The following is a 23,914-nucleotide window of genomic DNA, read 5'->3' on the forward strand; positions in this document are numbered from 1 at the left end:
TTTTGTTCATGTTATTGACATTACTTTGTCTCGACATGAAACTCAGATTAAGTTTTTAAAGCAGAGTTAATTAAAATCTAACAGTTTTGCTCTCTCTTTTTTTTTGTCGGGGGGGGGGCATGATCATTGTATGATAAATGTATATAATGAAGGTAGTTATTGCAGCCAGCTTTGTTACTACTTTCTCCTTTAGCAGAGCCTTTTAGCTGCTGAGCAGTAAAATTAATGGATACTAATAATTTAGTATAGGTTTTCATTGTGGTTAACAGGCTGGCTTCATAGGAGTTCCTACAATTTACTCCTAGTGTAACATAAATAGGAGGTAATTTCTCAGAAAGAGTTCTTCACAAAGGCATTCTCAGCATAAGCAGATAGCCCTTACGTTTTAGCTCTGGTTTCATCAACAGATGGTGCCAGTAGCATGATTCCATGTCCAGTCTTTCTTATCTTATCTAATCACTATATCTTAACTCGTTCATTTGCGCTTTTGTAGCTGAGGATGATGATTCGGTAAAACCATCAAAACTAGTCCTGTGAAAATTTGAAAAATATAACACTGAGTTTTGTTGTTTGACTTCTAAATTAATACAGATAGCCCTTGTTTGCTTTGCTGTAAATCAGTCTTGAAGAGCTGTAAATCTCTTGTTGGTGTTCATCCCAAGATATTTTTGACATGGATTTCCAGATTTTTTCCAGTTTTGTTCTTTTACATTTGTTATGCAGATCATATTCTTACTTGCTCATGGTTTTCTTACTTTGCGCATTATCTTATTTTTCCTGGGTTTATCCTTTAAGTGAGTGTTTTCTTCTTGCTTTCAGTATTTTGACTGTTCTCATTTTCAGTTCAGTATGACTTTTCCACGTAATGGTTCTTGCGTAGTGAAATGTTCGTAGAAAGGGATTTCTTGGTATATAACTATGGGGTTTTCCTTCCTTCTTTCCACTCTTAATAAAAGAATTTTATTTATGTTTGGCACATTACAGAAATTTTACTTACTTATCTTTGTAGACTTACTTTACCTATTTGTTTTTCAAAAAAAAATCATTTTTATAATTAAAATATTTCTTCGTTTTACTGAAGACAACTATTATTTTCTTTAATTTATTTAACCCTGCAATGGAGGAGCCGGCATACAGAATATGCCAATGCCATCTTTTGGGCTGTAATTTTTAGACAACCTCTTCCTGAGCTTCCTCCCTTCCTCTACCCTCCTAGAAACATTCCATGAGTGCAATGCACCTGGTATTTCCGGTCAGTCTGGTTTTCGCCTTTCTTCAGAAAGCAGTTATTGTGAACATGTCGCATAGGCGAACGCAGTATGCCGCCCCTCCAAATATTTACAGAAAGAATATTGTACCTCCTGAAGATTATTTGCGCGTTTTAGAAGAAGTCTCGGTTGATGAAGACTCCGACAATTTGGATAACACATCTGATGTCGATGAATCGGAAGTCATCGAACATTCTGATCATGAAAGTGACTCAGAAATTGTGCGAAATGTTTCTAAACATCCTCATTTTCCTTCCTCAAATGATGTTTCCTCAACAAATGACGATTTTAGTGATATTGAAAATGACATGAGTGATTTAAAATATAAGGACTTTTTTGTAAAAACAATTTTCAAAAAGAAGAAAGTTGGGGGGAAGTTTCTGAAAGAAGAAAAGGAAACTTTTAAGTGGAATAAAGTTCCCTTCAAGAGCAAATTCCCCAGAACGCCTCGAAAACATTTCATGAAAAAAATATGCCCAAGTGCCAAAACTTGTGACGATACAAATGATGAGCTTTATGCTTTCCAAAAATCATAAATACAAATATGATTGATGCTATCGTACAATATACAAATATTTATCTCAAATGTAACAGGACTGCAGATGATCTCCAAAACATCTCAAAGAGAAGCATGTATGATACTAATAGAGCAGAAATTTTAGCCTTTTTAGGAATTTTATTTTTATTAGGGTGCAAAAAAATGTCAAAACTCAATTTGGAGGAAGCATGGGCAAAAGACGGTACTGGAATTGAAATTTTGCAAAGAGTTATGGGTCTCAAGCGATTTAGAAACCTGTGCGCTGCTATTAGATTCGATGATAAAGGCACAAGGTATGTGCGAAGAAAAACTGATAAGCTTGCAGCACAAAAGATAATTTTTTGAATCTTTCAATCAGAACTGTCAAAACTTTTATACACCAGGTGACGAACTCACAATCGACGAGAAATTGGAACCCTTCCGTGCGAGATGCTCTTTTATTCAATTCATCCTCAACAAGTCCACAAAGTATGGTCTGAAAATTTTTGCAGTTGTTGACTCAACGTTTTATACATTGAAGCTTGAAATTTACTGTGGCAATCAACACCTAGGACCTTACGAGGCTTCTAATTCAAGTATTGACATTGTCAAAAGGCTAATTGGTGCCTACGAAGGTTCCAACCCTAACCTGACGACCGATAATTGGTATGCAAGCTACCCTGTAGCTCAAAATCTTCTTACCAAAGGTATAATACTTATGGGCATGCTGAGAAAAAATAAAAAGGAAATTCCAAATGAATTCCAGCCATCAAAAACGAGAGAAGTCGGCAGTTTACTGTTTGGTTTTCAAAAGGATATGACAACTGTTTCATATGCAACGAAAAAAAATAAGTGTGTAAAACTGCTCAGTACTTTACACGATGATGACAAAATTGACCAGGAAATGAATAAACCTCAAATAATCCTGGATTATAACAAATGTAAAGGCGGAATTGATACCGTAGAACAACTTTGTAGTAATTTCACTGTCCCCCGAAAAACCAAGAGGTGGACAATGGCAATATTTTTTGTACTGCCAAACGTAGCGGGCATAAATTCGCAAGTGCTCTTGAACTTCTCCAAACCTGATGCAACTCAAGTTTAGAAGATATTTTTTGAAAAATCTAGCTACATCTTTGATGAAACCACATCTTCAGAATCGTCTGAAAATGCCATTTCTCCTGTCAAATTCCAAAGCTATTATTAGAAGGCTGGTAACAACAGAAGTAAACAGGACGGCCGAAAGGGACGAGAAACCACCTGCAAAAAAGATCAAAGGACACTGCGCTGAGTGCGGTAGAATGAAGAATAACTACACTACCATAAAATGTTCTGAGTGTTCTAAGTTTACCTGCAAAAATCATCTGGGAAAGAGAGTACAACTTTGCAAACCCTGCTGCAGTGAACAGGAACAATCAGAAGAGGATTAAAGTAGCAAAAGGTTTTCAATTTTTTCATTTGTGAAATTTATTACTTACTGAACTTTTCTTTACGGAATATTTATAACTTGTAAATTTGATTTATGTTCTTATAATTTTCATACAGAAAATAATGCGGAATGCTATTTAACTTTAAATTACATTTCCAGTACATTCCACTTTTTGAATTAATTAAAAATTCGTAGTTTCCATCTTTACTGCTTTTTTCTGTTATTCTTTTTCTTATATCATTTTTACTATGACGAATCACCTTAATAATGCCATGTATAAGATTAAATAGTTTCAAACACAAAGCAGAGGCTCGAAAAATGACCTGGCATACTTCATACGCGGCCCCTCTAAAATTGTACCATACGCCAGCCCCCCAGCTGAGGGTTAATTCTGTAAGTGGAAAAGCTCTGTATATCTGTTTATGATGATTTGTATTTCAGCAGTATTAATTAGCTAGAATCAGATTATTTTATCACTTATTTCTGTAAATGTTCCACTCATCTGAATATAAAGATAAGTAGAAATCACTATATTCTGAATAATAAGGTAATATATGTTAATGACAATAGACATCAAGACCAGGTGAAGATGGTCATGCTAGTCAAAGAGTTAAATGATAATTTAGGATATTGGTGATGTGTACATTCTTTATTTTTAATTGTTCCAAATACTTATGCATGTTCAGAATTAATAAAATGAATACTCAGTTGGTAGAAAATTACAGTGAAACCTTAGTTCATGAAAATAGTTTATTTTTTAAAGCTGTTTATCATCTGAAATATTTGTAATTCAAAACTTAACTATCCTGTGGGAAATAAAATGTAAATTGGATCCATTTCTCAATCGCAGATTTTTTCCTCATTTAAACTTTGCAACATTATTATGCACCCAAGTCCATCACATAAAACAAGTAAAATCATTACAGCAATAATGATAAATACTGCTGCTACTAATAATAAACAGATAAAACTGATAAAAATTTTAATTTGATTTTTCAATATATGTACAAAGGACAGCTGATGGCGTAAGTGTAAAGTGATAAAGAACAGAAATGGGAAAGATGTTATTATTTAGTCCCCTTCTATAAAAACATCGATTAACTGTATTTTAAAAATAACGTCTTTTATCTTTTCTTTGGCTCTTAGCACTACTCTGCTTACACTCAAAATTTATCCAATGTGATTTGCTGTTGTTTACAATTTAAAATACTTCTAAAGTAAGATAGCGTATTGTCACTGAAATACTCAAGTTTGCTGCTGGTTTATCAGGGTAATATTATTACATGAAACCTTGCATCTTATCCCAATTCATACAAATTTTGTAGATCAAAGAACTAGCTTCATGATGTCATCTAAAGACACTTCCTCCACAATTGCCTTTTGTTGCTGCTTCTAAAAGTGTTATGGTTCATTCTTGTTGAATTGATTTTTATGTATGATTTTCTAGTAATTCTTGCATGGCCTCATTGTTATCTTCCAAGTCAATAATTTGATCTAGATACAATATTATATGTGAAATAATAAATAAATAAATAAATAAAATCGTCAAAGTCTGTGCCTGCAACACAGTCTGGTTATAATATCTTCCAGGCTGAATTTGTGGTTCTGTAGCTCATGTTCTGCTAGGCTTTGTTGATGAGAATTAAGCAAATATTAAATATTAAAATGATTTTGTTAGAAGTCAATGAGTGCTAATTATACATCATAAGTTGCCTTAAAATACTTTGTTGCTGATTTGAGTGCTTGTCATTCAAGACATAGTTCGTTATCCAAGGTGCTTTTTGTTTAGATAATTGTTCTATGATGCCAATGTTTTCTTTCATATTTTATGATCTGTAAATAATATGGTAATGCAAAACATGTTAAGCTAATTGTGTTTCTCTCTGACCGTTTACGTGGTATGGATTTTATATAATCATTTAATGAGTATTGAAATAGCTTGGTTCAATGTAACTGTATTTAAAAACGTTTTCTTATATTATTCTACTCTGCCATAATAACAGTATTTCATGCATTGTTAAGATTCATAAATGAATCTTAAACTACTAATTGCATAGATGTTTTCCTTCATTTGTAACACAAATATAATCCAATTTCATAGAAGTTTTCCACCTCTTAAACAAATAGCTGTATATGTATTTAACCATAATTCAAATACAACAGAAAGTCCAGAATCCAGACTTTCAGTGTCCGGACCCTCAGCAATCTTTCTTTTTTTTAAAAGAATTTTTTTATGTGCTTTATGCATACACATTTAATTTTTTTCTAAAACAAGTGTAGAGTCCCAATTCTAAATTTAACTTTGGCTCTAAATAAAATATCTCCATATTAAAGACACAATCATTTATTAGCATAAAATCTGTATGATCAATAATTTGGCTCCATAGCTGCCATTTTGCTTGACATCCATCTCAAACTGAAACATTTTACATTGAAACACCATTGATTTTACACCTACTGAAAACTTAATTCTTGATGCTAACTTTGCTAATCATTATTATGTTTTGCTTTCATCCCTCCCAAGCAAGTCATCTTGAGAAATGCCTCATGCTGCAATGTCTGAATGATTATTTTTCAAACAAACAAAATCTGCCAATTTATAAAATTTGTGAAGAAATGTGGTGAAGTGGTACTTAAAAAATGAAAATGATCTAACAGAAGGTTTGCATTGCGGTGACATTGTCCTAGTAACCAATCAACTAACAAATGGCAAAATATGTAGTGTGGCTCTAAATGCAGTGAATATCACTACCAATAGCGAAGAAAGTAAAAAAGGGGCTGTTGAGACCGAAAAAATTTTAATTGGAAATTTTGTGGGAATTCTGGACATAGCAATCAGAGGACCTTGAACAATGAATTATGTCTGTCTATAGAATGAAAGTAAAAGTATTAGCATAAAAAAATTAAACAACTTAACATTGAAAGAAATGACTAATAGAGCAAACAAATAAATATATTTTTTTGAGGGGGTTTCCTAAGGACACAAATGTGTCATTATTTCATATTTTTAATTTTATAATTTCTATATGTCATCGTACTAGATTTAAACTGATGATCTAGTATCCAGAAAAATTCCAGAAAAATCCCAAATCTGGAATCCCTGATGACAAGTCCGGGTCTTGAACTTTGAACTTTAGTAGAACTGACATTAACAGCACTAATATAAGCATTGGTGATATTTTTTTTTAATTTCTAGATCAAATAAAGATAATATCTATTTCAGGTATATACTCAGTTTTGTTGTTAGTTAAATTTAAATTGTTTAGCTGTATGTTAGCATTTAATTAGTTCCTTTATTAAAAACATACTCCGTCGAACATTAATTGTTAAATACTTGCTTTATTCAGAAACATTACCGTCAACATTACTGCTCAAAAACTTACAGTTCAAAAATATTATTGTTATAAAAAAAACTGTTGTTGCCAATCGGGAAAATACATTTTAAATAAAATTAATACGTTGCGTTTACATTCGGGCATCCTGACTTAGTTACGACCTCGGAACATTAAGAACTTATATTTAAAAATTTAAATCTGTAATATGAATGTTTATAGTCCGAAAGTCTTTAGCTTTCATATAGATTCACCGTCGTTTTCTATTCTTTTTCCGTGTCCTAGTTTTAGTAATATGCGGCGTGTTGTTATCGTTATCCTTAGTAACACTAATGTCATCACCATCATTATCATCTTCTTCTGATTCAGCTTGACACTGCCATGACTTTAATTGGCTCACATGAGCTGTCGTACTAAAGAAATGTCCTTTCACCTTCTCTTCTAATTGAGTCACTCTATAGGTATCACTTGATAAAACTTCTGTAACTACCAAAGGTCCTCGATACTTTTGTTGTGTTTTGGTTGATTCTCCAGTTGATTTAGGTACTCTTCTCATAACTACTATTTCTCCTTGTTCGAATGTTAAAGAATTGCTTTTCTTCTTGTCATAATTTGCTTTCATTTTCATCTGCATATCTTCAATTCTCTTTCTGGCTTCATTCTGTAAGATTACTGGATTCTCCCATTCATCTGCGTCTTCATCTGTAATCATCCTCATCAATCCGTCGTTAAATTTTGGTGAATAACCGTAAAGCATTTCGAAAGGAGTTTTATTTGTAGTCTTATTTATCATATTGTTTAGATTTCTTTCGCATTCCTTAATCTTTTCGTCCCAGTCTCTCTGATTCGGATTTTCCATACTCGTTTTAATCGTAGCCGAAATTGTTCGATTTGCTCTTTCCACCATTCCATTACCACTTGGATGTTGAGTTGAATTGAGTGTATGACTGATTCCATTATTTTGACAGTACTCTCGAAATTCCTTCGCTGTGAAACATGTTCCCTTATCGCTGATAATTTTTTCTGGTAACCCAAAATCATCTACAAAACTCTTCAATGCAACTAACACATACTTGGTTGCAGTACTTTTCATAGGATATAAGCGTGTAAATCTCGTAAAATTATCAATTATTACAAATAATTCTGTATTTCCTCTTGAACTTTTTACGAATGGTCCTAAATGATCTATATGTATAATTGCAAAAGGTCTTCTACCAGGTCTAATTGGATGCAGTACTCCTTGTTTCTTACCATTAGGCATTTTATTTACTAGGCATTCGAAACACATCGAAATGTGACGCATAACATATCGTTTCATTCCTTTAAACCAGTATGATTCCTTGATTTTGGCAACAGTTCTGTCTGCTGAAAAATGTCTCAAAAGATTGTGAAATTTTACTACAATACCTTTTCTCATCGATTTAAGTATGACATATAACAATTTCTCCTTTTCCTGATCTTTTACTTTACGAAACAATCGATTATTCTTCAAGACGTAATTTTCAGTTACATATTTCTCTGCATTCGTTCTATCATTTATCTTTTTCTTTAAAATGTCTATTAATTTGCATAATTCTGGATCTGAATGCTGAATCATAAGAATTTGTTCATCTATCGTTAGCGTTAAACAAACTTCCAAGTTGTTTTCAATTATAGAGTCTAAAGTTTCTTCTGGCTGATCAACTGGCGATCGGCTCAATGCATCTATGTGACTCATTTTTTTACCTTGTCTGTGCTTTATTTCAAGATTGTATTCCTGGATCAGATTACTCCACCTTGCTATCTGAGGATTTGAAGTTTTCTTCGCGTTTAAATAAACTAAAGCTTGGCAGTCTGTAATTACCGTAAATCGGATTCCAATTAAAAATTGGCTAACCCAAAGATCATACCTTCAAATTGACCAGTATCATCTGGAGTGATGAAAGCTGTTTTCAGTTTCGCTTCTTCAGTTAAAGGAATCTGCAAATATCCATGAGCTAAGTCCAATGTAGTGAAAACTTTACACTCACTAAGACATTCAAGAAGATCATCTATCCTAGGGAGTGGAAATTTATCTTTAACAGTTTGCGAATTCAACTTTCTGTAATCTATCACTAATCGTAATTCACCTGTTTTTTTCTTTACGAGTAAAACTGGACTAGCATACGGAGATCTTGTTTCAGTAACAATTCCATATTTCTTCCATTCATTTATTATCTTCTTTATAGAAGCATGCTCTTCAGCATTGGTTTTATACGACTTCATGCAAATAGGCTTACTCCCTTCAATTTCTTTAATATCCATTTTTGTTAAGTTTGTACACCCTAATTCTTCCATATTTATTGCAAAACAATCTCGATACTCATTTATCAAATGTAAAACTTCCTGTTTTCTTTCTGGCGTAGTATTGTTATTAACTTTAATTTCTTCTAAAGTAATCGGTCTCCTAAACTTCTTAATTTCATTTATTATCAGTATTTCCTTTTGACTTGAATTTTCAGTTTTCTGATCTGAACTTGGTTCAACTAATTCTGCTACTTCCGCTCTACCGATACATTGATTCTCTTTCAAAATTAGTTTTTGATCGCTGTAGTTAGTGACTGGTATCACTGTTTCTCCCTGTATTACTTCCAATAATGAGCCCAACTCATCTTCCGATCCACTTATTAAAACATAACCGTTATTTATTTCATCAGTTTTAACTTTCACGAAATTAACCGTATTACTTTCGATTTGAGTTTCTTGGGAAGCCTTCAGTTTAATTCGCGGAGTGTTGCTATCATTTTGCAACTGTGAAAATGGGCAGTCATTAGCATAGCGTATGTGCAAGGTATTACCTATCTTGGCATATGCAATATGCGGTAAATCTATCCATGTTCGACTAACTAATAAGTCGCATGGTTGCGTTTCATCTCCTACAATTAGAACTGTGATGTCCTTTCCTTCCACATTATCAATCTCTAAGTTAACAGTTACTTTTCCCAATGTTCTAGCGGCTGGTTTATTCTGGTTCCCAAAGCCAAACAATTCCTCCACATCAGGTTTTACAATAAGATTCAGTCTCTTAGCCACAGACTGTTTCAATAAACACGAACTAGAACCCGTATCTATGATTGCAGTAATTTCTTCTCCATTATTGATGCGAGCATACTTTAAATATACAGCTGGTGAAACACCTGAATTCTGGTCCACGGATAAATAATTTTTAACATTTGTCAAGTCTGGATTCTTAGACGTACACTTTTTAAAAGTATGACCCTTTTCATTACATTTCCTGCAAATAATTTCTTTTTTAGGCTGTGGACAATCCGTCGCTATATGTCCATAATCATTACAATTGAAGCATTTCGGCTCACCCTTTTCATTGCGGATGCCAGAATTATATTCCCTTTTCCTTTCGTCTGTTTTATAAAATTTATCTCTCAGATTGTATTTATTATCAAAACTGTTTTTAAAATCCACTTTGAAATTACCATCTGTCTGCATGGAATCGTTAACATTTCTTTGTCTTGAATACTGATTATAGGATCCTTCATAAAATTTAGAACCAGATTTGGGCTTAAAATTATGGCTAAAAGTTTTATTTTCTCCTTGAAGTACTTTTATCCCTACCCGAATATTTTCATATTCATCTAGTTTTTCAGCCAACTCTTCAGGATTAATGAATTTAGACCAATCATCAATGAAATGGTCTCGGATAGCAGCGGGGACCCTCTTCTTTAATTGATCAGTAATAATGAGTTGTTTTAAAGAGTCAAAATCTGTTACATTTAATCCAGCAAGCCACTCTTCAAAATAATTTTTTAATTCAAACGTGAAGTCCTTCGACGTATTACGCAACGTTTTAATATGATCAACAAACTTTTCTGAAACTGTTCAGGGCTTAACTTAAATTTTCTCAGTAGCAGTTGTTTAACGTGCTTATAGTCGTTAGCTTTCTCTTCTGATTCACGGGCAATTAATTGAGTTATTTCATAAGGCAATAGACCCAACAGCTGAGAAACCCAGTTTTGTTCTTCTAACCCAATACGTCGTGCCTGTCTCTCAAATAAAACTAAATAAAAACTTATATCACCTTCATTCAAATCATACTTATGCATTACTTTACTCATATCACAAATATTACTTCTACTAACATTAGAAGAAACAGAATCATTTACATTACTACTTCTATTTTCAATTTTTCAAGTTCAAAAGTTCTTTGCTTATCTCTTTCTATAATTTGCATTTCAAATGCTCTTTGCTTATCTTTTTCTATAATTTCCATTTCAAATGCTCTTTGCTTATCTTTTTCTAAAATTTCTAACTTTTCCCTGTCTAAACAATCATTTATAATTCTATCTAGCATTTGTTTAGTAAAGTCTTCATTATAATTCTTACTATTCAAAATCATATCTCTTAAGCCTACAATTTTAATATCAGAAGGGACATCTACATCAAGTTCCAAAGCAAGTTCTTTTAAATCACATTTTTTGCCTCTTGCCAAATAAGCCATCTTAGACTTCAATTTTCAAATACTAATACAATAATTATACTTAAGTTCTTTCCGTTTAATACTTAGACATAACATAAACAGTTTATAAATTCACGTACCTTCCTACTTTCAATTTTGGCGAGTTTCCACATTCAGTTTAGGCTTAGCGTACGTTAAGGCAATACGTTGTTAAATCTAGATAATAATTCTAGTTTATCCCACATCTGAAATGGTAGCATTTAATTAGTTCCTTTATTAAAAACACATTCCGTCAAACGTTAATTGTTAAATACTTGCTTTATTCAGAAACATTACCGTCAACATTACTGCTCAAAAACTTACAGTTAAAAAATATTATCGTTCTGAAAAAAACTGTTGTTGCCAATCGGGAAAATACATTTTAAATAAAATTAATACGTTGCATTTACATTTAGTTAAAGCGATTGCAAAGACATGATGATGTTTCATAACTGGAAGTTGTGTTATTAACATATGATGATGTTATATGGCTAACATATGATGATCTTTCAGTTATGTTGGTGTGTCATAACTGGAAGTTGTCTGTGGAAGATTTATTTTTTTACCTAAATAAATGATTATACCGAGGATAATGTTTCATTAAATAACAGGTTTATGGCTAAAATTAAGCAAAATTAAAGCTTAACTCTATGTCAACTTTGGAGAATTTCTATTGTATTAATATCTTTATTGGGTTCAGTTGTGCCTAATGTTAATTTGCTTCATTTACACTTTTCCCACCTTTTTTTAGCATTTTGTAAGTTTATGATGACTGAAATCAAATTATATTATATCCTCATTAATATTACTTGATTTTTTAAATGAAAAAATATTTTTCAATTACATTAATACTCATTTTCATTACATTAACAATAATACTTCCTTTTTAGAATTTTATGTGTCATTTTTTGAGTGAATATATTATTAAAAAAGTGGTCTTTTCCTTAAATATAATTAATAGAAACTGAAACAGTATTTTTGGTAATAATACTGTGCTCTGTTAGAAAATAAAATAATGCATTTGATTGAATTAAGTTTTAAATTATAAAGTAAAAAGTTAACCCGATAAAATGCTTTGATCTTTTTTTTTTTTTTTTTTAAGCCATCATTATCTAAATTGAAAAAGTACTTAATGTTAGTTCAGTCAACATCTTTTTCCTTTGAAAATACTGTCTTAAAATTAGTTAATTGTAACTCACTGTTTTCTAATAAAAATTAATTCAGTCTGTGTAAATTCAGTATTCTGAATAAAGTATGTTGGGGCTTGGATAGAGTATTATTATTTTCCAATCATTGATAGTCATAAATGTACTCATTTCTCTGAAAATATATAAACTGGAATAGAGATCAAGCAGATAGCTGTTTTGGTTGTTGCTTAAATCAAATAAGCCATCCACTCTTTGAAAATGTAATTGAAAAGAGGATTGAATGAAAAGGCTTTAGTTTGCAGAGTTATAACAGTTTGAGGTCTAAATTTAACTAGAATTCTTTAATTCATTCAGTGAATATTTTAACTATGAAATGGCTGTTAAAATAGTCTGGGTTCTGTTGAAATAATTATTTTATTGAATTCTGTTGAATAACTTTTGAACAATAGGGTTGAGTTAATATGTCTGTATTTGTATATTAGGTTTCAAATACTATGTCTAGTATGCCATGAAGATTAGTCTAGTACACCTGATAAACGATTTCTGTAAATTTAGCCTTGTACTTAAAAAAAGGTAGGGGGAATGTAACCTTATATGGATATTAATTTTACTGAAATTCTCTAAAATTAAATATGAAATTAAGCTTTAATTTTGCTTAATTTCAGCAGTAAGCATATTATTTAATAGGCTGTTAAAAAATTTCACAGACAATTTTACAGTTGTTTATGAATTAATATTGCCAGCTCTTAGATGGAATTTCTAGCATCTTGACTCTTTGGAATACATTTAGCTTTCTACGCGGTAAGAAAGCAGTTAAATAATGGAAACAACTTCATAAAATAGCATATAATCGTTAATTATAAGCTTATATGTATTAATTATAATTTAATCAGTTATCTCTAGAAGTTCATCTATCAAAATAATTAATCTCTAGATTGAGAGAATTTTTGTCTTCAGGAAATTCAGAATCATTTTACAGATATGATGATTGGTCAAGTCATCTTTTCTGAAAACTTCAATTAACAATAAGCATTGATAGTTAAATGTTTACAATGGTATCAGAGCAGAGTTGGGTGTTGTGCCATGTGGAACAGGGAAACTATCATTGATGATCTCACTTCTGCATTATTGCATTGATCTCATTTCTGCAAATAATCATCAGCCATTGAGTAGATGTTTCTACCTTTTTTAAAGCAACACATGGTTCACCAATGTCGAGTTATGGTTTGGGGTGCTATTAGTTTTATAACAGCATTCATCTCTAGTGGGCATAACGTGTACATTAATGGGGCTTTGCTACTTTGATGACATGCTGCAGTTCCATCTTCTTCCATATTTCAGAACATCCCAAATACGAATTTTCAATGAGATAATGCATTGCACATACTTCTTGGCTTACCCTGAATGGTGTGCAGCTTGGCCAACCCAATCCTCCATTCTCTCGCTAGTCGAGCATTTTTGGGACAAGATTGGGCATTATTGGAATTCTTTCATAAAACAAACATAAACTATGGAGTGCTTACCTCAGGAAATAAGTCAGATTCTCAAAGATTTTATGCAATGACGTGTTTAAGAATTTGGTGCCTGAAATGTGTTTGCAGTATCTTATTGATGTTCTGTATATCTAAATATCCCAATAATACAGTACATCTTTGAAAATTCAATTTATTAAGGAAGTATATATAATATGTAGGGATTTTAAAAAGAGTTTATGGTGTTAACAGTGCACAATACACACAGTGTACGTGTGCATTGTGTTTGCTCAAATTTAACCCACAAATTAGCAAAAAATGAGTATGAAATAGACGTTGTTAGAAAGTTTCCTTGGGAAAAAGAAAAAGCTCAGTGTGTAGAGTCATTAGGTTAATTGGAAGCAGAAAAGATGAAAAATATGCAACTGCCTTCGCCAGGAATCAAACCACGGGCCTCTGGATACCGGCCCAGCGTGCTACCGTTATACCACGAAGGCACGCTAGGGAAGTGGGAGAAATACTTTATAAGTGTAGAGACAGAAAAGCTTTCAACATGAAAGAAACATGTAGCTTTTAATAGACATTACCATGAGTCCTACTTGAAATATGGTTTTATCGGGACAAGAGACCATCAACAGAGCAACTGCACCATCATTACGACTCTCAGTTTTTGTGCTCTATTGATGAAAACTATCTACCATCCGCTATCAGCAGCATTTTATCAGGACAAGTGATTCTCACAAATCAAAACCGCTCTGCATAGTTTGCGGCGACCAGCTCTCTAATAAAACCTTTAAAAGTGCTTCGCAACTTGAACGCCAAACACTCTGGATTAAAAGACAAGTCCCTGGTGTATTTTGAAAGAAAAAAAAGGAACATGAAGGACAGAAGAAACTTATGAGGGCCACCACATCAATAAAAGAGAATGCACTGAGAGCATCGTGTTTGGTGGCTAACTGTATTGCTAAAGTTAAAAAGCCATTCACTATCGGTGAAAAATTAATCTTGCCCGCCACTTAAGACATTTGCCGTCGACTTTTAGGGGAGGCTTCTGTGGAAAAGATAGCACATGTGCCTTTCTCGACTAACAGTGTGACTATGCGCATTGAGGAAATAGCCGAAGACAATGAGACGCAAAATTGTTGGAGAGGATTAATGCATCACTGTGGTACGCACTCGAAGGTTGACGAATCTACAGATATCGACAACAAGGCAATATTACTTGTTTATATGCGATATCTATATCAGGAGGATGTGCATGAGGATTTGTTATGTGCACTATCTTTGCCAGCCAACACCACAGAGCAGAACTGTTCAAGGCATTGGATGGTTATATATCAGAACAACTAAAATGGTTCTTTTGTGTAGACATATGCACAGACGGAGCTGCTGCCATGACCGGACGACTGTCTGGTTTAACTGCTCGGACTAAGGAAGTTGCACCTGAGAATGAATCTACACTTTGTCTCATTCACAGGGAAGTGCTAGCAAGCCGAAAAATGTCACCGGACTTTAACAGCGTATTGACTGATGTCTTTAAAGTTATTAACGACATCAAAGCACACCCGCTTAACTTTCGCCTGTTTGAGCAGCTTTATGAGGAGATAGACGCAGAGTACAGATGCCATCTTTTATACACAGAAATAAGATGGTTATACAGAGGAAAATCGCTTCTCAGAGTATTTGAATTGCGAGAGCCATTGCAGAGATTTCTCTTAGAAAAGAAGTCGCCGCTAGCAGCACATTTCAGTGACAAGGTATGGGTCACCAAACTGGCTTACCTATGTGACATATTCAACCTGCTGAATGAACTCAATCTGTGTCTTCAGGGAAAAATGACAACTGTTTTCAAGTTGGCAGAAAAAATAGCTGCATTTAAAGCCAAACTGGAATTGTGGGGACGACGCGTGAACAGAGGCATTTTCGACAAGTTTCAGACATTAGCGGGGATTTTAGGCGAGACAGCTTGAATATTCATTCTCCCAGTTGGTGCACGATCACCTGTCTTTGCTTTTAAAAGAGTTCGAGCACTCCACCACTTTCCCAACCACAAAAGACCCACGAAGTGGTAAGGAATGGATCTGCGATCCATTTATCAGCAAATCAGGCGAATTTAGCATGTCTGTGCAAGAAGATCAACTGCTGAAGATTGCAAATGGTGTGGTGTGGTGTATTTAATTATGGCAAAGCACACTAGGGCTATCTGCCTAAGGGAATGGATGCCTTTCGTGGAGGACTAAGTTTTCTCTTTAAAGTTTGGGTACATTCGTGTTATCGGAACCGGATTCAGGAATGTGTGTATATGCCTGTGTATACATACACATACATAAGTACGTACATATGTATATATTTCTGAATCTGGTTCCGATAAGAGTAGGTACCAAAGATTGTTTTCATTTGTTTGTTGCCCGTAATTTTAAAGGAAAAGAAAAGGAAATCGATTGATTTCAAATAAAAACGTTAGATTTTTTCCTACAAAAAGCTCAGTTTAAGGTTGAATTTTGTCTGTTTGGCGCATTTTTTTTTTCTACGTGTTATTTGCAGTGAATGAGCGCTTTCGGTTTCTGCCTTAATATGTTACGGTTATGGTTATTGAACTATGGCAGAGCTCACCTGGGCTATATGCCTAAAGGTGTAGGGATCCCTTTGTGAAAGACATTATAAGGGGACTGGTTGGTATTCACTTTACACGTGGGGGAAAAGTAGCCATGCAGTTAGTCGAGTCAAAATCAGGACAATCCACTAGCGTTCAGCAATCTTAACCACGCGGCCACTTCTGCCAAATAGGAAATCTGTTGTGAAGAAGCAAGACAAATCAGGTTAAATCGTTGAGAGTTTTAACCTAATTAATCACCGCTTACGGAAGGGGGAAAAAAGTGAAAGCAAGGATAAAGGTTGCCAGTTAAAGTTGCTAACGTTGCAATTTGCGTAATTTTAAATCTCTAGTTGGTGTATTATTTCTTTTAAATGAGTGCTGTTCTATCTCTTTCGGGTATAAAATACATTGGGGAGAAACGTGTCTAACCAAGATAACCGTACGAACACGTTATTCATGAATAACGCATTTACCTTTCATCCTGAATATACCTGGTTATAGGCAATGAGTGGGCAGAGGCTGCTATGGATAATACCAGGGATGCGTTCAATAGTCAAGCATAAAAAATAATTGTTATTGGTAAAATCAGGGATTTCCATCATGATCGCTGGGAAGAGAAATGGAATATTTCGGAAAAAAGGAAAGATTATTTGTTGAACTTTGAAGCTTTCAAAAATGTGAAAATGATATATGATTTTTATTACAAATAATTACTGGACACGGGCGTTTCCCTACGTACCTGGGAAAGATTTAATTTGCAAAATAATAGTCTTCGTAGCTGAAGGCAACGCACGACATGTCCTCGAAGACTGCGTATTATTGCGACATGTTAGAGAAAAACATAACATAAAGGAATTCTACTGCCGCATTAAGGAGTTTGATTTGCAAAGGATATGATGAACGTTATAAATGGGAATATAACAATAATTGAAATTCTGCTTTGATGTTTTTTAACTGTATTTTTTTTAATCTGTTTTTTTTTAATATTTTTGTTTAATCTTTTAACTGCATTTTGTATTGGCCGATTATTATCGGCCGGGAGGGTTGCAGCACTCTCGTATATTACATTCTGAATATACGCGTGGAACGTTCTTATCGCGTCGGCAGAAACTGAGATTTTCAAATGCGACCAGTTTCGCAGAAGGAAATGCTTTTTACGCTTATATAAATTCTGTACCCGCAATCAGAGAGTTAAATCTTTTAAAGTTTTACTGTAATTATTTTACACCCAGGAGAGGGCCGAAAACGAAGATAAAAGTTGCCAATGAAAGCTACAGCATCAATCTTCTGAAGATCAAGTTTGGTGGCGGTACTCAGCAGTTTGTTGCTGCCGCTTGCTTATTTCTGAGAAAGATATGACTGGTTAAACTTTGTTGGTTTAATTTAAGGTCATTTGATGCCTAGTATAGTATAAGAAAATTATTTTAAAGCTAATTGCAGACGGTATGTAATTTAATATTTATTTTCTTTACAAAATACAAAAACCACAATTGTAATTGATTTTGGCTGTTATGTTTCGAGAGCACTTAAACATGTACGCTATCACCTCCAGTGCATTTATGCTATCTTTATAGTGGATGCCATCATGCATGTACACTGCGAAAAAAAAAATAAATAAATAAAATAATTGGGACAGTTCTGTATCTCCCGTTCTACTGGGCCGATTGAACAAATTCAAATTGGGTTATTCATGGTTCGAAAGCGCGACGTAGAACTTATATTAGATTTATATATAGCATTGTTCGGTTTAATCCTAGTATCTGGTGCACATAGGATTTGGCTACTTTTGGCGACTTTATGATGAGCAGTAAAAACGGGACATATACGATGAGTAGTTAACGGGTCATTCAAAGAAAATATATAGTTAAACATAGTATATACTATGTATATAGTATATATAGTATATACTATGTATACACACATAGCATATAGTGTATAGTATATATATACAGACTTTCTTTGGATCATTTTTGGTGTTGGCGATAATTTTCAAAGTCGCGCCAAGGCTGCGCCGTATACTAGGGTTTTACCCATTGTTCTATAATATAGGTATTTTGACACAAAATCGGCCAATTGTTTTCCATATTTCGATTCTATGACTCAAATTATACCCAAATAATAAATTTTGTAAAATTTGGTGTGAAATTTACCGAGGAATTCAAAAATTTATCTTGCCGGATTTTTTCCAGTTTGCCCCAGGAATTGCGAACTACTTTACAAATTTCTTAATTTATAGCAACCTATTTTCTATTCCTTTTTTTTTTACCCATTGCAGACGAGCGGCAAAAAAGTCATCGTTCATACTTTCAATTAATATTAAGAAAGTGCGTAAACCACATTTGGCGTCATTGTGGCTCCAAAAAAAAAAAAAAAAATTTTCAAAACGCACCCAATGTGTAAATTCATCTATATCCTAGAAAATTTTGAATAAAAATCTCTAATTTTTGGCAGGTATGCTTAGAAATACATCTTAAGATGATGGTAAAAATTTCATAGGTTATAAATTTATAAAAATTATTTAAAAATACAAGTTTAGAAAGTAAATCATAAAAAATGGGTGAATTTTATTTGGAATGAACCTAAATTTCGAATTAACATTGACGAGCTAAAATTTTGAGAGCTAATTTTTTTAAAAAACTACTCGTGCGATTTTTACAAAACTTGGCATAATTTGAATTATAGAATCGAAATATGGAAAAGCATTGGCGTGTCATTTCAGAAAAAGTCCGATTTTGTGTCAGAATACCTATATTAGAACAATGTTATGTAAAATTCCAGTATATATCCTAAGTCGCGCTTTCGAGACATGAAAAACGCAAGTTGATTTTTGTCAATCGGCCCAGTAGAACGGAAGATATAAAACTGCCCTCCCCCTCCCCAATTTTATTTTATTTTATTTTTTCGCAGTTTACAAGATAGGTACTTTGGACGCTTTGAATTTCAGATCTAAAAATGTATCAACAGTCGGAGAAATTAGTTACTGTAGGGATCTAGGATAACCTATCATTGAATATTAGAAGTTTGTGCTAGAATAGTCTACAAATTCACATATGTTTTAAATCATTATGGTATAAATAATCTATTAGTATTCATTTATTCTTTACCATTCTAATTATTGTGAAATGTGGCTTCTGCTTGTTTATAATTTGTTGAATGATTTGTACACGATACTGATAACTCTTTTCCATTTCAAAATTGCTTACAAATAATTTGCTGTCGTATTCTAAAAACAAATTAAGTAAATGAGAAAGTTTTTAATATTCAAACAAAATCATTTACAAATAATATGCACATATTCAGAAGATGAAGTAGTTAATTTAAACCAGCAAATATTTCATTGTTTTTATTTTGTTCTATAACTGTTTATGAGAAACGAGTTCTTATATTTTGTTGATAAAAAGGCCTAACAAAAAAAGTCACTTCACTTTTAGTTTCATTATCCGGCTATATTTAGGGTAGTGAGTTGTTTGACTGATAATGTTAAAGCATACGAAAGTTATGTGCTTTGGGAAGAAACCTCTTCGTTTACAATTTTATAAGTGAAAACAAATTTATAAGTGGAAAGGCTGATATATTAACAATACATAGGGATGTAACCAAGAAAACTCTGCAAATAGCCCTTTCCTTGGGAACCGAACTCGGAATGAACTCGCTTGGCAACTGGTGAGCTTAGTTATAATCAAGTAATATGTTTCTATATGATGTTTTCTCTGTCGCGACTTCGCATTTCATCAACTCTCATGTGTTGTGTACCAGTTGCAAAATCTGTTTTTATTTTAGTGTGTAAATAATCTTTAGCAATATGTGTTTGTTGAGTTAATGTAATCCTGATTTTTTAATGCTTAATGGCGAGAGAAATTACTCGCTTGAAAGTTAGAAAGAACAAAAGAACGGACGAAGAATGGCAAGTAGGCTATGTTACTCCTATTCAAACTGAAGTAGTACTGGATAGGAATTAATTGATTAGGCAAAGCACGCGAATGTTGTATGCGTAAAGTAAAGGATGTCTTGTGGGTACTTTTCAAAGGAAATTGGCTGATAGGTTACATTTTACGTTAAGAAATCTAGGCCAATTACAGCCGAAATCGAAGCTGAGCAGGTAGGTTGCATTACTTTTTCGTAGTTTACTTGTGGTGTGTTGCCGCAATACATCAGTGGTCGCAACTTCAGTTTTTGAACCTCTAGTGTATTACAGAATCAAAATTAAACGTATTAACCGATTTCTTCTTAAGACCTGTAGTATATAAACAGCAGAGGTTAGTACAACAGTTTTTTCTAGCTCAAGAATATCCGTAAATTTAAAGAATATTACAGTTGTCTTGGGACTGTTAAAAAAACGCTGGTGGACAACTTCGGCATACTTTTGCATCGCATTTATTTTCATATAGACACAATAGTTATGTGTAACAAATTCACCGTTACTAGTGCCCTGATGTAATGAGTTATAGATTGTATAAAATAATGTCATTCCTTGTAATCGCTTAATTAATTTTTAGTCTTGCTGCAAATTACTAGTTTTATATTAGTGGGCTTTTTTACGCTTTTGTTGTCATTAATGTTTTAAATGCATTAATTGTGTATGCTAAATAATATGAATTAATTATTATGCTTATTACTAGTTTTGGAATGAAGCCAGTCATAAAAATACAATCAAGGTTAATTTGTCACCTTCCTTTGATAGAAAGTAAACATTTTTAGGCAATCAAATTGGAGTTCGCAAATTCAGACATCAATGCTCAGTATATGCACCAAAGTGGTTACTTTATCGCGCTGTTATATATCCAGAAATATCTAGAACATGGGTAATTGTTAATATAGGACAATGGTAAGTATTCAGAATACAGCGACAGAGAAAATTTATTAGCATAATGCAATATGATATAGTAAAATTTATGACTTTTTTGAAAATATTCCAGTATTCAACTAATAATGTATATGCGCATACTGGCTTAAAAAATAGCTTGCCTTTTAATTTATGGTGATGCAACTCGATGATATTAATAATTTCAATGCTGTGTTGCACGATACCATGCGAATAAAATCCGTGCATTTCCGGTTAGTATCTGTGAATTTGGGAATACAAATATCGTTTTATAATGTTATACTTTGATTTATGTCGACGTAGAAACATGGGCATTGTATTTCTACAGAGTAGGAATCATCTGTGCAACGTTCATGTGTGTGAAATTCAAATATATATGTTACGAATTTTTAAACATTGTTTATATTTTCGCATTGCTAAATTAGTGCTTGAATTCTCATTTTTCTTATAAATATTTGTTTGAAGTAGTTGAAAATTTTGCTACTTAATGTTGAAATCATTTTGTATTTTGTTTGCTGTTTCGAAGTAAAATTTACCAAAATAACATTCCGAGACCAAGTTCAGATTAATCCTGTACTGAAGAGGGATAAATGTGACGGACTGTTTTTGTAGTTTTGATTGTCGAGTTGGCGACATCTTTATGAGATCCGCAAATATTTTGAAGTCGATAACTTTTAGCTGAAGAAGCTTTTATATCTTCACTTTTTTCATAAATTTATGAATCAGTGTTTCTAGTAAATTATTTTGACGATAAATAAAATACGTTTGGATATGTCAATAAAATGTTTTATTATTCTGTCATGAATTATGTTGTCGGCAAAAAAACTGCATTTGAAGAGAAACTGAATGCTGAATTTTTACGTAGTTCTTTTATATGCATTCCAGAGAATATGCGTGTTTATTTTAGTGTAATAGTTGTCATCGTTGAAAAATAACTCGGAAACTTGTTTCAGGTGAAAACAGCCAGAAAGTGCAGTTTTCGAATTTCTATCTTACCAGCCGATATTATTTCAGAATTTTTGCTTTTAACAAATTTCATTTGTGTAGATCATGAAATTGTATTTACTATAAAATAAATTGTTTTCCCTTTCTTCCACAGAGCTCAGAAACGGATGGATAAAGAAAATGTTTTTGGCAGTAGAATATCTGTTAACTTCCGTTCCAAAAGTGATCTTGAATGTAGAGACTTTCCTCCTCGAAATCAAAATAAAGATTCAAGTAATGAAGCATCTGTCAGCAGTTGTAGTAGCCGTGACTCTTCTGTTTCTCCGTCATGTGAAAGAGAAGAATATAACTTAAAATATGACCAAAATTCAGCTACACGAAGAAAATTTGATTTTCCACCACCTCCCTTGTTAAATAGCCAAAACTACCCGGCATTATTAAGAGCAACACAAAGCGAAACATTTTCATCACGAAAGCTTGCTGAAAATTCACATTTTTATTGTAATGTGGGTATGGACAAAATAAAAGAGAGTAAACGTCTTGCATCAGATTGGGAAAATATGACGCCTTTTTATCAGTCTCAAAATAAAAATCAAGATATATCGGCATTTGCTTCATTTAATAAGGATCAGGATTTTAATCTGAAAGCTAATAAGTATTGTCAGAAAAACGTGGGTAGAGTTTCACCATTTCTCATGCAAGATTATAATCTGAACACCACCAGAAATTTTACAGTTCCTGCGAATGAGCCATGTAATGTTTGGCAAAATTCTAGTCATGCTGATGTCTCTAATACATTTCTATGCTATCCTAATCATGAACATTCTGGCTTATCTCGCAAACCTTCTGTATCTGTTAGCGATATTCAGAGGATAAGTGATCCTGTAACTCATTCATCTCAGTGGAATGGAGCATCACTGCATGCTGATTTAAATCAAACCGTACCGAGAAATAATTCAGTACCTGATGGATCACGGTTTGTTGAATTAAATGTTTCAAATTTAGATTCTTCATTTGAAGTAAATGAAATGAAAAAAATATTGCTGTCTACATTCAGCGAGTATGTAATGGTAAGTATAAGGAGGTCATCTTTTATTTTCTGTGTTTAGATTAGGTCTTTTGTTTTGTTAAAAACTTGTTAAAAGATGTATACAGTACAGGATTGGAGATCCCATATTTCGGAAATTTCTGGATTCATCATCAATTTAACCCTTTGACTGCTATGGGCGCATTTATGCGTCCAGCAATTATGGACGCAAATGCGTGCTCGGTGAAGGCTTTAGCTGTTTTTACTTCTTTCTCATGTGTATGCTCGGAAATTACTTCTATCGTATTTATATGTTCATCACTCGCAGAAACCTCATACCTTCTCCGTTGCTGAGCAGCAAGACTAAATGAAATCTCGTGTATTTGGTCAGTCATTTTGTTGTCGTACGCCCGCTCACGCGAAGGGCTTCAACTTAAAGCAGTTAGCAGTCAAAGGGTTAAATCTGGTAAGATGACATGTCGAAACTGTAAACTTAATGTGAAATGGTTGTTTGTGAAGTAATGAAGAATTTTATAACATTAAGAAAACCAGAGTGTATAAGAAAAAGCAGCTCAATGTTAACGTTTTGTTTTGTTAAACATTTCTTTCAACCTAAGTTCTTTAAGTGATTTTACGTCTTTGTCTCTAATTTTATAGAGAAGCACGATTTATTGTTTGGTTACAAAGTTCCATTGCTTAAATCATATAATTGTTATGTCGAGAATTCCTACTAAACTAAACTCATTTGCGCAACAGCCCTAGTGGGCCACGGCCTGCAGTGCCCTTTTTCTGTTTTCTTCACCTTTGGACCCCGGAGGGCATCAGCAAATGGCCTGGACGTGTGGTCAGCTTGTCGCAGGATTCCCGGTGTTTAGCTCCCAAACCAA

General features: G+C 33.3%; 1 protein-coding gene across 9 annotated transcripts in view; it reads left to right on the forward strand.

The window, feature by feature from the left end:
- The window catches only part of Marf1 (meiosis regulator and mRNA stability factor 1-like protein), a 244,066-nt gene that overhangs the window by 81,738 nt on the left and 138,414 nt on the right, over positions 1–23,914 (forward strand). For all 9 annotated transcript variants that reach the window (XM_085819030.1, XM_085819032.1, XM_085819027.1 and 6 more), the window contains one exon: positions 22,155–23,070. In XM_085819030.1, the coding sequence (XP_085675156.1) occupies positions 22,155–23,070 (916 nt within the window). The remainder of the gene's footprint in view (positions 1–22,154; positions 23,071–23,914) is intronic.

This window comes from Stegodyphus dumicola, chromosome 6, assembly GCF_044657685.1.
Source record: "Stegodyphus dumicola isolate Sdum_Otavi_A_Nest chromosome 6, ASM4465768v1".
NCBI lineage: Eukaryota > Metazoa > Arthropoda > Arachnida > Araneae > Eresidae > Stegodyphus > Stegodyphus dumicola.